Source organism: Aptenodytes patagonicus, chromosome 1 (assembly GCF_965638725.1).
Source record: "Aptenodytes patagonicus chromosome 1, bAptPat1.pri.cur, whole genome shotgun sequence".
Classification (NCBI taxonomy): domain Eukaryota; kingdom Metazoa; phylum Chordata; class Aves; order Sphenisciformes; family Spheniscidae; genus Aptenodytes; species Aptenodytes patagonicus.
Window position 1 is genome coordinate 59,504,704 of NC_134949.1, and position 15,020 is coordinate 59,519,723.

At 47.5% G+C, this 15,020-nt stretch overlaps 1 protein-coding gene across 14 annotated transcripts in view; it reads left to right on the plus strand.

Moving 5' to 3' along the window:
• The first annotated feature begins 211 nt into the window (after positions 1 to 211).
• RBFOX2 (RNA binding fox-1 homolog 2) overlaps positions 212 to 15,020 on the plus strand; it is a 176,093-nt gene continuing 161,284 nt past the window's right edge. For 8 of the 14 annotated variants that reach the window (XM_076338528.1, XM_076338550.1, XM_076338539.1 and 5 more), the window contains exon 1: positions 212 to 418. In XM_076338528.1, the coding sequence (XP_076194643.1) occupies positions 212 to 418 (207 nt within the window). The remainder of the gene's footprint in view (positions 419 to 15,020) is intronic. The other 6 variants (XM_076338618.1, XM_076338572.1, XM_076338608.1 and 3 more) reach the window with 1 other exon arrangement.

The window sequence follows — 15,020 nt, forward strand, 5'->3', positions numbered from 1 at the left end:
TTCCGGAGATTGCCGAGGGGCTTCGGCCCCTCCTCAGCCGCCGCCGAGCCCGTGACCGAGGCGCTCCGGTGGGTCGGAGCCCGCTGCGCCCGCTGCTCTGGTCGCGGCGCGGGGCTCGCCCTCGTCCTCCTTCTCCTCCGGCAGCGCCGGGCGTCGCGGTGACAGAGCGGGGCGATCGCGGCGGGGGGCGGCCGGGGCTCCGGCGGCGCGGATGGCGGAGGGCGGCCAGCCCCCGCAGCAGCAGCAGCAGCAGCCACAGCCGCAGCTCCTGGCCGCCGGCGGCGGCGGCGGGGGGGCCGCCCGCGGCGTGAAGCGGGAGCCGGAGCTGGAGCAGCCCATGCCCGGTGGGGACGGCGCCGAGGGCGGCCACAGCAAGCGGCTGCGGACGGAGGCGGAGGCCGACGGCGGCGGCATGCAGGTAGCGGGCAGGGCCGGGCCGGGCGGGCCCTCGCCGGCTCTCCCGCACCGGGGCTCGGCGGGAGGGGGGCGGCCGGGCTGGGCCGCGTTTAATTTCGGTTTGCGGGATTCAGCGCGTCGCTTACGGGCGCGCGGCCCTTTCCCCCGCCGGCAGCGGCCGGGAGCGGCGGGGGGGAGCGGGTCTCCCGCCCGGGTCTCCCCGGCCCGCGGCGGGCGGCTCCCGGGGCGCAGCCCAGCACGTGGGGCGGCGGCGCGGGGCCGCGGCCCTCGGGGGGCCGCCGCTGGGCCCGGCGCTCCGGGCACCGCCGTTCTCCGCCCGCCGCCCCGCCGGGGACCCTTGGGAGGCCGCGGATGGCGGGGCTGGGCACGGGGCACTGGCAGGGCTTTGGGGGCCGGCGGTGGTTTACCCGTCCGCCTTGGGTCTCGTAAACCATCGGGAGAAATCCCAGGTGCTGCCTGGGAAGAGGGAAGGGGGTCGTGGGGCGTCGGGTGGCCGTCTTCCAGCTTGGCACAGGGGCTGCCAACAGGATCTTACGTTCCTGTCGTCTTCTGCCAGCGTGTTTTGATCGTCTCCAAAACACCGCTCTTTCCAGGTGCATTCGCTTTTGTGTTTGTGGGGCAATGCTGCCAAGGTATTTCTGCTTTCTTTTGTCTGGGTGTTGCACAGGTTTGTTTTATTATGGCAATTGCGCTGGCCTTTTTTGCTTCTGTTTCTTGTGACAAGTATATCGGAGCTCTTTGGAAGCAGTGCGGTTTATTCATCCGAACTTGTTTCTCTTCTCACCTTTGCTTGGGTTGGTAAGCGCTGTTGGTCGTTTCCCAGGGGAGCATCCTGTCCTCTCCAGTGTGCTTCTCATCTAGGTGCCAAATGCTGGCCAACGATCTTCCCTTTTTATTTCCCAGGCTGCCCCCAGTTTGCATGCTCAAGAGTTTTGTTTTGTTTTGTTTTTTTTAAATAGATTGCAGCAGGAGGGTTTTGTTTGTGGTTCTGTTTGATGTTCAGCCTTTCTTGGTGGTCTCTCCACCTCGCAACATCACTTTTTTCCCCCAGCATGATGGTGTGGGCTGAACGTAGGCTGGAGCTTCACACCCGAGTGCTGCCGCTCGTGCTCCTGCAAGGGCCAGCGAAAACCGTGCCGTGCTCTTTTATTCCTTGAAGCAATGTCTTCTCCCACATGTAGGTGTCAAGTATGACTCAGACAATGTGTATAATTGCAAGGAGGAAGATGCTCAGCGTTGAAGGAGTGCTTATACGTTGTGTCTTGCTAGGAATTATGAATGAGTGCGTGAACACGGTGACATGAAATTCTTCCAGCTCTTTGGAATCGAACTGAGGCACAGGTCCTGTGTAGCTATAGGAGATGCATGAGTTTACCTGCAGTTAGTGGTTGAACTGGTTGGTGTTGATGTAAACCAGTGGTAAATCAACTGAAAATTACCCAGGAAGGGACTTGAACTGATTTAACAAAACAGTCTTAAAATTTTATTTTTTTTATTGCAAATGGGTACAATTTCTGTATACATAAGAGGTTCCCCTCTATATTTACATCGAGGAAAGCGTTTTGTTATCTATTTAATGAATAGTACAAGATTACGATAGTACTAAGATTGCAGCATTCAACCGTGGGGCTACGACAGTGCGCGTGCACAGCAGTGTGTAATACGGGTGGTAACGGTGGTAGGGATTAATTGTGGATCTTAGCGGAAAGTTGGGTTTTGTTTCCATATCAAATGCTGGCAAACAGTGGAGAAATTAGGTGGAGGAGTGCAATTAGTAGAGTCCGATTTTAAAGTTAAGTGTGTTTATAGTCAGTATAACTATTCTTCAGACTGGGACCCCATATTGTAGTTACTTGGTATTCTTAGCATAATTTTAATCTTTCCGTATGTATATATATGGAAAAGATTTTTCAATCTTTTTAATATAAAAGATGAAAATAAACATATGTATGTATATATGCACACACACATACCATTATGTCCAGAGGTTTTCCTTGACTTTTTTTACCATTAAAGTGTGTGGTTTATTTATTTGGAGAATCTTCTCATGGTTGTAAGAAAGAAATACCAAATTTGAAGTCAAACTTACAAATAATATCAGAGCTAGGAAAAATGTGTTCTTTAATGTTTGGGAAATTCAGTATCTTTTTACCTAAAAGTCAAAACACAAGATTGCCTTTCATGAGGATTTCTATTCAGATCGTGTATTCTTTTGAAGTACCTTATTTTAGAATAACGGGTTCTTTTTAGTAATTTCTCTATGTTTAACTGTACATAATGCTTACAAGAGGAATAAAGAGCCTATTCTTTGAATTTTTTTCCTCCCCCCCCCCCCCCCCCCCCCCCCCATGTACTAGAGGCTTTCTGGAAGCTGGAAATAACACCAGAAACTGTTGTACCTTGTTTTTCCTGCAGATCCTGTCAATTTTCTACTTCCTGTTCCAGAGCCACAGGCTGTTGCTGTGTAAACTTGGTGACCTCGTGTCTCTGATAGCGAGGAATCCTGGGGTGCCATGCTCGCCACGGTTTCTTCTTTGCATAACCCCTACGTACCAATGGTTCAGGATGTGAACACAGCTTGTAATGCTGAAATAAATCACTTAGCTATAGAACTTACTAATGCAACTGTAAAACTAATAGCTTTTTTTTGGGTCTATTAACTTGAAATATAAAAACTAGCCTATAGGAAGATAAGATAGTAGCTAGTTATTAAGAACTTGGGGCAAAGTGTGCCTTAAAGCTTAAAGTAGCCCTTAAATTTACTGGGCTTCTTGTTTTCCACTGTCTCAGGCCAGCATGCTCAGACAGCTTATGCAGTTAGGGTTTCATTATCTAATCCATCTCTGATCAGGCCGGATAAATGGTGTTTGGCCAGTGCTGATCTTGTTAGGAGGGTGGTGTAAAGCTGCTTGAGTTGGGATTGGGGACAAATCGGATCATGGCTGCTATCTGCTTCTGGGACATATTTCAGTTAATCGTGGCGTGGGAGGAAAAGGTCCAGCACAAACTGCTGCTTTTTAGCTCCCTCTGGTCCATAAGTTGCAAAAATCAAACGCCACCGGCCAGGAATGTCTCCTGGAAGTATTTGGATATGTTTGTAAGCTTTGGAAGTGAAGGGTCCCAAAGGTACTGCTACTTTTTAACTGTAGAAATACTAACTAGGAACTAGCTTGCTCTCTGTTTGCTGGCTTGGATGAGTTGAATCATGTGGATCAGCTTGCTGTTCTGGGTACAACTAGTCCCTAACAGAGGGGAGAAAAAAAAAAAGAAAGTTATATTGTCTTAAGTCACTTGTGAAACTGCACCGAAATGCAGTCGTTGATGCAGCTGCATTTGCTGCTTGTCAGAAAAGGTTGACTGCTGCCCAGATGGAAGAGAAAGCACCCTTGCAATAACCTCTCCTCCTCCGTTCCTCGCACGATGAAAGATGAGAAGTGTTGTGGCTAGCTGGGAAGTGTCCCTTCTTTCTCTTTGGAGCTGCAGGCAAGGGTGTAATTCCAGGGTGCTGTGTTTGTCTTCCCCGTCGAGGTGCTAGAGGTGTACCAGCCAGCTTACACTGCTGAAGAAAGTTATTAAAATATCTTCCGGTTGCTTTGCATGGGGTTGAATGAGTTAATCAACTCCTCATTCGGTCCCCAAGCTGAATTTTGATTTAACGTTTTTATGGGGTCTAGGCTGGTTAGTGAATTAAAATTATACTTAGGGGTAATATGTGGTTGGAATTAGATGCAAGGTGTGAACAGAGCTGATCCTTGTTCCTTTTTCACGAATGACTTGTGTGCTCAGTATCCCTGAGTATTTGGGGGAATTACTCTTCTGCAACCGTGAGCATGGCCGACTGGTCAGGGAAGACGGTTAGCGCAGCTGTGGTCTATGCCTTATCCAGTCCACGTAAACTTTTAGTGGCAGCGATGAGTGGTGACTCTGTGTTGTCATTCAGGCATGTCTGCATAGGGTTCATAAAGATGACTAGCGGTGTTGAGATCAGTCCCCTGTGACTAAATAATGACGTAATAGATGATAAGTCTTCACTCTGCAAGAAAGTCTGTGGTCTCTCTTCCTACCGCGAGCCAGAAGACGGTCTGTACCACCCTCTACCAGCTTGACTCCCTCCAGCACGAAGACTGGAAATCTCGAACAGCAGCATGCCACAGAAAGGGGAGAGCAGGGACATTGCTGGTGCTTCATGACAGCCAGTGTCCCCATTCAAACTATGGCCTGTTTGTGGTACTACAGAGGAGGGCAAGAAATCAATCTGCTGATAATATCCAAAGACAGGTTTGGGTTTTACAAGTAAGAGGGCTGACTGGGACTGTAATTGAGAAGGGGCCAGTGAATAACAGCTTTTGTGCTGTGAGGGACCCTATGGAAACCTGTATTTTTAAATCTTACAGAAGAGAACATCTAGTTCCAGTGAATTGTGGAAAAGCTGTGTAATCAGGTTAGCTTTTTTCTCCCTCTTATTATTCATGGCATGGCTGTCTTTGTAAAGAGATGCAGAGCAATACAGGGGATACAAGATATTCTAGAAAAGAAGTGAGGTTCCAATTTTTAGAAGCTTACCCCTGCCTTGGATCCAGGATGAGGTTTTCTGGGATGCTGTTTGGACAGACCGTTGCTGATGTAATGAGACATAATGAATCACCTTCAAGTTTGTTGTTATTTCTCTGTTTGCTTTTGTCCTTTGGTTTTGTGTTTTTTTTTTTAAATATTTGAGTGTTATGAGTTAGACCTGACACAGTCTGGGAAGACTTAGAAAATCTCCAGTTCAAAGAAAACGCTTGGCAAGCAGACTGAAAGTTGGGATTTTAGAGATGTTGAGAGCACTTTAATGTTGGCTCTTTTCTTGCCATATTCAGGAAAATGGAAAGCCCAAGTAAAGTATTCTGGATGCTTTAGTACCTCTCCAGGCTCTGTTGGTATTTCTCTTTGGATTTCAGAGGTTTGTGTTTAAAGGTGATGGCCGCAGTTGTGAGGTTGGAAGCCGAACAGAGGTCTGGCTCTACTGGAGATGGTTTCCTTCTGTACTAGCTGTAGACATATGCTTTTTATGTTTCCTTTTCAGAATTCCCATTTAGAAACATGGGCGCGCTGGCATTTTGCAGAAAGCCTGGGCTCTCCCTTGCATTTTGAAAAGGTTGCCCACCTAGCTGAGTTTGGAGCAGTGTGCCTCTCTCCCAGGCGTGTCCTGTGAAATACCCTCTGTTGGCTTTTCCTCCCAATGACCTAGCAAGCAGGGCTCCCACCTTGCCCTTTTGCATCGGGGGTTCACACCTCTGGTTTCAAGACTGCCTCAAAGAAGTGCTGGTCACTGAACGTTTAGCAGCTGTGTGGCTGTGCTAGCTTCGTGCTTTATCGTGGCTGCACTGAGGGCTTTCAGCGGCTCTGCTGTGGTGAGGCTGGTGGCAGCAGGAATACCAGAACACAGGAGACACAAAGGAGGCAGCAATAAAATAAAACAAAATAAAAAATTTGCCTGCTTCATTTGCACTAGTGGTAGGGAAGCCAAAGTGAGGTTGAGAGAGACCTGAACTGGATTCTGTGTGTGGTCCGCGGCCCCCTGGAAACTGCTGCTGAAGGACATACCCCTGTTAGCTTGGAAAAATAAAGCCTGTTGCTAGCAGCCTTTGGTTTGCTGCACAGGAACCTCTGTCCCTTTGGAAAATGTTTGGGGTCGCATCAGTTGAAGATGTTTTAAAACTTGTCGCTCTACGCCGCTGACTTGTCTCATGGCGTGGGGCAAACCTTAGTTTTCATACGAAGCGAAAGAAGAGGGCGGGTGTTTTGTTCAGCTGCAAACCTCCTATTTAATTTGCCCATCTCAGATATTACTTGACCTTCTCTGTGTGTGCTTTTGACATGAGGTGGCTGAGGGATCAGAGGAACATCCAGAAGCAAACTGAGAGAAGCAATTAGAGGTAACGAGTTCCAGTTCATTGAAGCATTCTGTTGATCTACATTTTACAGTGGTATTGAGTGGATGCTGGAGTGTAGCTGTCATGAGATAATCCCGATGTTTAGGGATTAGAGCTGCTTGACTGCATTTTGGGCCTTAACTCCCTTTGCTCTCCAGTAAATTTAATTTTGCCAGAAATCTTTTCTAAATTCAGGAAAATGCTAGTTTGAAAGATGTGTATGTATTTTCCCCAGCATGCTTCCCCTTCCCTCTGCTTCACTTTCCTGAGAGCACCTCCTTTTCTCCAGGTTGAATTTGAGATGTTTGTAACGGGAGCCAAGCCCAACGATGGCAGAGGCTGTACGAAACAGTCCTCGCCAGGCTTGGACCATGCCACCGTCCTGACCCACAGCGCTCCTTGTCGGGGCTCTGCCGAGCTGTCCCACTGAGCCGTGCCAGGGCACCCCTCCTGCAGGAAAGCTTTGCTGTCTGCTGGGCTTCACTGAGAAGGGCCCATCGTAGGCTGAAGTTTCTAACCTCTGTTCTCGGTTCTGGAGGATTTCCAGGGTGTTTGGGAAGAGGCTTGTGAACCCTTCCAGTCTCTCTCTTATTTGGCTTGTCACGCGTACATACGGCATCTATCGAAACCACCCCTGGCAGCTGTCTTGCTGGACTGAAGGAAATGGGACGCTAACTCCTTAGCAATGATATGATGTATTTAAGTAGCCGCAAAGTAGGAAAGGTTGTATACAAAAGCCCCCTTGTTTAATGAGGGGCAAGAGCTGAACTTGAGCTGGATCCAGCATCTGTTTGGGCAGAGCAGGAAACTGGCAGTTTCTGCCAGCTCAGTTGGTGTTACACGGGTGTTCAATCAGCTATACCATTGCCACCTCCTAACCTTTGGAGTGTGGGCAGAGTGTACTTGTGATTCATATCAATTAGAAAAGAGGTCATCGGATCTTTTACTTGCACCTCTTGGGTAGGACACTGGGGTTTGGTCTGGCATGTCTTTGAAGTAGCTGTGTGTTCCTGGGGCTGTTGCTTGTGTTTGCCTTTGTCTAGGAGAGTTTGTTGTGTGGGAAGACTGGATGCTTGCTTCAAAGAGTGTGGGCTAGAAGCAATTGTTGCTTTTTCTGTACGACTTTCTTGGGTTTTATCTGCTCATAATTGCCTCAGCAATAATGCAAGTATTAGCATAGAGATGTGGAAGAACCTGCACCATTTAAGGGGGGAACCGCCCCCCCCGCACCATGTCAGCTCTTTTTACCCTCTGGCTGTACGTAGCTAAATTTCCTTTAATAGGGAGGCTAAAGAAGCAACCTTACGTGGCATTTCTGTGTGTTGCAAATATCAAAATATTCTCCCCAGAGGCCTTTGAGGCCCTGGGATCTGGATCCAGCTCAGGTTTCTTCAAGGGACTGAAGAGTGCTCTTTAGCTGAGGCTTTCTGCACAGCTTTCCCCCTCCTATTTCTGTAGGAGATTCATGCAGACACTTGGGGTGGTTGTCACCGTTGGGGGCGATGCCCAGGAAGAAAATCCCACCAAGGCGTCACTTAAAAGCCTTGATTTAGTGCTGCGTGGGCTGAGGAGATGTTGTAGCTGGGATCCTAGGCCTATAATTTGCAGCTTGTGGTTGCCATTCCCTTACCGGAGAGGGGTGGGAAGGTTGCCTTTCCTCCAGCCTGCTCGCCCCCCTCAGGCAGGCCAGGCTGGGGGAAGGCTGGGCTCTGCCCTGCTGTAGGGCTGGGCGCCTTCTCCCTGGGGCCCTGGTTCTGCAGGCAGCGTAGCCAGGCGTGACTCTCAGAGCAGCTGCGGTGAGATGGTGCTTCTGAGCCATCTCTGCCCAGCTTTTTGTTGTTATTCTGTTCTGTGGCTTTGCTTCCTTTTTGCGGGAAGAAGAAATGAGGGGAAGTGCGTGCATTAAAAGGCTTCTCCATTACCCTTCGTACTCTCCTGTCCTGGAAAGAGGCCTCTGATGGACCTTCTCTCCTATCTTTGTTTCATGTTAAAAGCCCTGTGTAGCCCTGGAGCAAAGCTGGGCCAGGATGTAGTATGTCTTGTAGGTGCTTCTCCTTGCCTGTAGGCACCAGTTCTTCTTGAAGCTCAGCTTTGGTGGTTCCTGGGATTAAAGACCACTCTCTCTAAGTGATGCTGCTTCTACTCCCATGAGTGGGACCAGCCACACAACCTGGGGAGATCCAAAAGGTTCATTCAGGGAAGGAAACCTAGGCTGTGGTGTTGCCGCAGCAGATTGAACCGTGGGGCATACCAAAGGAGGTAGAAACTGGCAGCGTGGTATGGGCAGATGTCCTGGGGCTGGTGGAATGTATGAGAGCGGGAAGCAGGAGTTTGTGTGATGTCAACCTCAGGAGTGATCCGGATCGTGGAGGAAACTGAGGCAGTAAAGTGTACACATCATTTCTGCTGGTTTAACGAGATCTGAATGTTTCTTGGGCAGCCTGCAGGAGAAATCAGTTGACTTCTGAATCATAGAATAGTTTGGGTTGGAAGGGACCACTAAAGGTCATCTAGTCCAGCCCCCCTGCCGTGGGCAGGGACATCTTCAACTAGATCAGGTTGCTCAGAGCCCCGTCCAACCTGACCTGGAATGTTTCCAGGGATGGGGCAGCCACCACCTCTCTGGGCAACCTGTTCCAGTGTTTCACCGCCCTCAGCATAAAAAATTTCTTCCCTATATCTAGTCTATATCTACCCTCTTTTAGTTTAAAGCCATTCCCCCTTGTCCTGTTGCAACAGGCCCTGCTAAAAAGTTTGCCGACATCTTTCTTATAAGCCCCCTTTAAGTACTGATAGGCTGCAATAAGGTCTCCCCAAAGCCTTCTCTTCTCTAGGCTGAACAACCCCAACTCTCTCAGCCTTTCTTCAGAGGAGAGGTGTTCCATCCCCCTGATCATTTTCGTGGCCCTCCTCTGGACCCGCTCCAACAGGTCCGTGTCTTTCTTATGCTGAGGGCTCCAGAGCTGGATGCAGTCCTCCAGGTGGGGTCTCAGCAGAGCAGAGTAGAGGGGCAGAATCCCCTCCCTCGACCTGCTGGCCACGCTTCTTTTGATGCAGCCCAGGATACGATTGGCCTTCTGGGCTGCGAGCGCACATTGCTAAGCTCCTGCCCGTCCTGTTATTTGTTTTGTCCAGGAGTGGAAGTTGAAGTGTGTGAAAATGCAGAATGCCCTCAATGCTGCAGTTTTAGGAAGAGGTGTGTTAGGCTACGGCGATGCTGTGGGAGTTGGTGTTTGTCCTGGGTGGTCTGAAGCTGCTGGGCGCTGTCTCCTCAATGCAAAGGGGTGAGGAGACAGAGAACGTGCCAGAGTGAGAACCAGTGCTGCAGCGTGCTGCGACTGGGGGGGATTTAATACATTGTACATCCAACATGGTAGGGGCCGGAGCCTGTACCCAGCAAGTGCCCAGCAGGAGGATGTGACAAGAAGGTACTGTGTGAGGTCTTAATTATGTGGTCGTACATTTTATGTTTTTAGAGATGACTTCATCTCCATAAGTACATCAAATGGATAACGCTCACTGAGGCACTATTAAATCTAGCGGGAGTTTTGTTATCAGCTAAAATGGGTGTGAGGTCAGGCTTTGGACTGAGAGCTATCAGTATTTAATTTCTTCCTTTTCATCTCATGTGTGACCCCAAACCAAATTTACTGCATATAATCTAAACCCTGCACTGAATACAGAACTATTAATTTTTAAAGGTCTCCTCTACAGTACTCACCACTTTAGTGTGGGTGCTTCACAGATCCTAGTGATCTTATTTTTGCAGTTTTCCTGAGAGGTAGAAAAGTTATCTCTTATTGTAGAAATGGGGAATTGAGGTACTGGTAATAAGACCAGTTTTGCAAAAATTCCATTGACACTTGCAACATGATTTTATTTTATTTTTATTGTAGCTGGTGGGGTTTTGGTAATGTTTAAATCCTTGATCTACAGCTCTCTACAACTTCCACCGTATATATGAATATCTACCACTTCCACAAGCTGATCCTTAAGTGTGTCATGTTGGGCAAATGTAAAGTGATGTTGTCTTCGTCTTAAAAAAAACAGCTGAAAAGCTTGAATTAGGTAACTTGGTCATCATTGTAGCAAAAGTTTACTTGGAAGATGAGGTTTGAAATCTAACTTTTTAAGTAGAAGTGATATTGCTTGTCTTTAACTACAAAACCACATACCTTTTGGTTTCTGCAGACATTTTTCTGTCTCAGAACGCAGCGCTTCCTAGGCTTGAATGAAGCGGGAGTCAGGAAAAAAATAGCACGTAAGCCTGATTTGTTGTTACATCCCTGCACATGAGGAAACAGAGTGGAAGTTGCATGGGTAGCTGTAACTGGTGTTTTTTAATCCATAGCCCTTGACTTTTGCGGTTGAAATGCTATTTTAGGATAGAATGTAGCTACCTTGCCTTTTGAGTTAAAAGCATGTTTTGGTCTGTTAGCAAGCAGAAAGCTGCTGTGTGGATAGGAAAGGCAGGAACCGGCTCCCAACCTGCTCCCTGCGCTGGCTGCATGGGGGACCGGCAACGCTCCCCCTTCCTGGGGACAAGGTCTCAGCGTGGGCACTTGTGGGGTTAGCAGGGAGGAGAGGGAAGCAAGCTAAGGCACGTTTTGCTGGGGAGGCTTTGTGACACATTTGGGCTGCAAAACAATCCTGCTACTTGGGATTCAGGTGTCTTGGGTGAAAAGTACTTGGGTGATCATGGACTTGGTATCTCCTTCCTTTTGCTTGTTGAATAACGTGTCCCTGATGCATCCCATCACTGCCTGCTTTTTATTGCTTCTGCATGGGTGTTCGGTTCTGTTCTCTTCTTAGCTGAGTACAGCGCTGAGAAAAGGGGGGACCAGAAATGTGCTATACAGATGGGGCTCTGTCATTTGCAGAGAGCCCTGGAGAACAAGACCAGGATTTTGGACTGGAAGCCCTACCTTGTCAGAATTGCCAGACTACGACGCTGGAAGTAGTATAAAGCTGTAGGGGAGGAAAAAAACTCCCCATTCCACTGCTTTTTCCCAAGAGGAAATAAAGACCAACCTGGCAATGCCTTCTCTGTGCCTTGGCGTGTGTTCTAGGAACTCTTGTTGCCTTGAAGTGAGGGGAGGAGATGAGGCTGGAGACCTCTCCAGTGCTCACACGAATCTGGTGGAGACCTGGCATCTGCTAATGTCACCAGCTGGATCTGACAGCTTTTTCTCTATATGACCTTTATACCTAAGCACTTCTTGGAAACTTCTGACTTCCTGGGCTAGTTAGATTTCCCTAAGAGTGGTGGTCTGCATGCCAAGTGCCTCATGTTGTGAGAGCTGGGCTGAGAGGTCACAGTCACAAACAGCGGAAGCAAGGCCATCGTTTGCCAGGGTGGGATAGATTCAGCAGGAGGTGATAATGGCATTTGTGAACAGTGCTGTCTGTGTGATGGTTAAATGTCAACCATGGGCTGGAGAAAGCTTCAGAGAAGAGAAGGGGAAAAAAAAGGAAACGTACGAACTGTGGATTTTGCTTTTCAAATAAAGAGGGTTACAGTGGGACTTAACTCTTTGTAGTGTTTCCATCTGTCCATCACTTCTTCCAGTGCCCACTTCTGACCTGTGAGTTAGTCTTGTCCAAGAACTGGACTGTTGTGATGGACTTGGATGTGGTGAATGAGACTGAGACTGGCATTTGAATATATGTTGCCTGACCAATTATCTGATATATGTGTCTATATATATATATGTCTGTGTGTGGCTATGCCAGGAAATTGAAATGATGCTTGTAATTAGGTCTGGGTTTTTTTGTGTGTGCCTCTGTCTACTGATTGCATCCTTCCAGAAAAGACTTGCTGCGTTTCACCATCTTGCCTAATCTTTTCTGTCGTCTTTCAACAGGAACATTATGCGGTCAGTGCCAAATACTGCAGATTCAGAAAAATAACTTTTCTCTGTCAATAAATCACAAATTAGCACCACTAAGAATTCTTGATGCTTCATGTTCTGTCCTGAAACCCCTCTATCTATGGGGTTGAGAACATATCTGAGTGTATCTCTTTCAGCCAAACTGTGACCAATGTATAGGTTCTCCTGGGGATGCATGTTTCCCATGGGGAAGGTGTGGACTAGAATAGATGGAAGTGCTGCGAGACTTTTTTTGTGCGTGTTTTCCTCCTATTATTCAGTGCTTAAAGGGGTGAGTAAGGATTCCTCCTCTGCTGGTCAATTAGTTGATGTTTTCATCTTGAGTGGTATCAGGTATTCGTGACTGCTTTGCGTGCCAGAAGGAGCATAGGTTGGATTCGCAGCTTGGACCACGACTCCTTTAAGGACTAGGAATTTTTTGATGAGTGAGTACGCTTAACTCTGGGCTGTAAGTTGATGGATGTAGATGGAGCATGTCCATGTTGCTTGGGAAGGTTTCCTTAAATAGGCATGACCTTTCCAGTGAAAACAGGAAGATAGTTTTTGCGTTGGGTTTTTTTTTTTTGAGCTTTAGTGTTTGTTTCATTTTTGGAACTCATGATTACTGCAGGCATTTACCATAGAAGTAGCTTACAGTCTTGGTAGCTTCATGGGGCAGGGTTTGGCAGCTCTGTTGGAGTTTGATAGGGAGATTGGCTTGGTTTGCAGTGCAGCATTCGATATAGCATTTGTTCATCCTTTCTGTACTTGTTCCATCCTTTCTGTACCAGCCACTATTTTTCACCTTTGGTGATCTGGTTCTCCTTCCTTATCATTCTGGCATCTGAAATTCTGAGGCATCTCTATGTATAGGGAAAAGAGTAGCCAGTCTGCATATTTTAACATGTAGATGGAGAATGGATAGTGCTTCACTAGGCCTGGTTCATCCTATGATAAAAATGTTCCCGTTTCTGTCGGGTTTTAGTATTTGTTGGTGTGGGGGTTGCAGGCAAATTGGGGAGAGTGGTCCTGTCCCCTCAGAACGAGGAACCCTCTGGCTACGACGTGAACGTGGTGACAGTTTGCCCAAAGTAGTGCCTGTCCCTGACCATCCTTGGGAGGTGTAGCAGGACATGGGTGTGTTTGATTCCTGTGTGCACTGAAATTTTCCAAGATGCCTGGTCTCAGCTGTCTTGTAACTGTTGCTGACAAAGCACTAGCAAGCTCCTCTATGAACTCTGTAGCCTATGTTTGTCTCTAAATAAGCATAAAATCTCTATGCTTGGGCTCCCATAGCTATCATAAGGTATTATGTGGGGTTGCTTCTCTTGGATTTGGTGCTTCATAAAGAGATGATGTAAATAGTCTGGAAGAGGTGTAGTACAGTGGACAAACTGACCAGCCTTGATGGCACAGTAGTATCAAGTGTTTTGTTTGGCTTGTGTGGTTTACTTGATCCTCAGGGTTAGTCTGAAATAGAATTTTTACGTCCATTCTCCTGAGCAGTTTCTTATTCTAGGTCACCAGTTTTTTGATGTCTGAATTCTTGGGAGTTTGCAATTAAGATTCAGAGGTTTGTAGATCTGTCTGGTTGGTTCCGGGATTAGCAATTTTTACTTTCTTTCCAGAATAGGATTTTAAAGACAATGCCTAAATCTCTGGGCCCTTTGGGCAGGAGTAAACATGTGGCATTGTTCTGCTTCCAAGGGTGAATTCCTACCATTGTAAGGCTTTCTCTGCCTCTGACTTCTTGGGCAGGATTTTAATGATGAATATAGTCATACTAAGTAGTGGAGAATTTCTTAATAGTTCACTTCTCAACTTTAATTCCTAGGTAATTATTTTTCTGTCTTGTATGGGTTTTCCTGGAGTGCAGAGGCTGTTGGATGTTTAGCTTCACTCTCTGGACTATCTGCTTATCTACAGATGGTTACTGCATAGTGCTCATCATGGAGGCAACTATCTCCATGAAGTTGCTGGAAAAAATTACAATGAATTTTGTATGGGCTGCGTTTGAGCAGATGCACTGTGGAAGTAAGATTGCAGTGGGAAGGGGGTACAGGACATGGTACTACTCATCTCCCGAAGGCTGCTCCATTCCAGCGGAGCCAGGGCAGGTGGTGCTGCCTTCCCCGGTGACTCAGGGAGACTGTCACCTCCGGCTACTGTTAAATTAGCCCTGGGTTGGAGTTGCTGGAAGTGCATCTTGTCAAGTGCTAATTCAACGTGTTATGCATGAAGCTAATTGTCAGGGTAGAAAAAAACAATGTGCCTGTTGGAAACTTTCTTCTTACCTGGAAGAGCTTAAACAGTAAAAACGTAAAATGACTGGTAAGAAAATTTCCTCTTCCTTGCGTGGTTAGCAGCGATAACCAAAAGCAAATTATACAATGCTGTGTTCAGAGCCCTCTGATAGTACTGTCATGGCTTCTGCTTCTGTTTACAGATTTCCCATGTAGCTGAATTAAATTAACAAGACTGGTCAATTCATTGCTACTGTGTTTAACCCCCTGGGCAGCAATGAATCTGGCAAGGACGGAGCATCATTTTCACGTGCTGCTTGGAAAGGGAGGGTGTACAGCAAAATGAAGTAGTGTTATTGCTTGGGGGAGAGGTTCACAGTCACAGCTCAGATGTCAGACGAAAGGAATGGAGAAGGTTCCTAGAAGTCCTTTTCGTCCACAACTTCCAGTGTGGCTCAGTCACTCGAGTGAGTTCGGTAGCGTGAGGTTTTTTGTTGTGTATGGGCTAGCCAGAGACTAATGTATCCACAGAGTTTGTTCAAGGCAGACAGCATTACAGGAATCAAAACAGATCT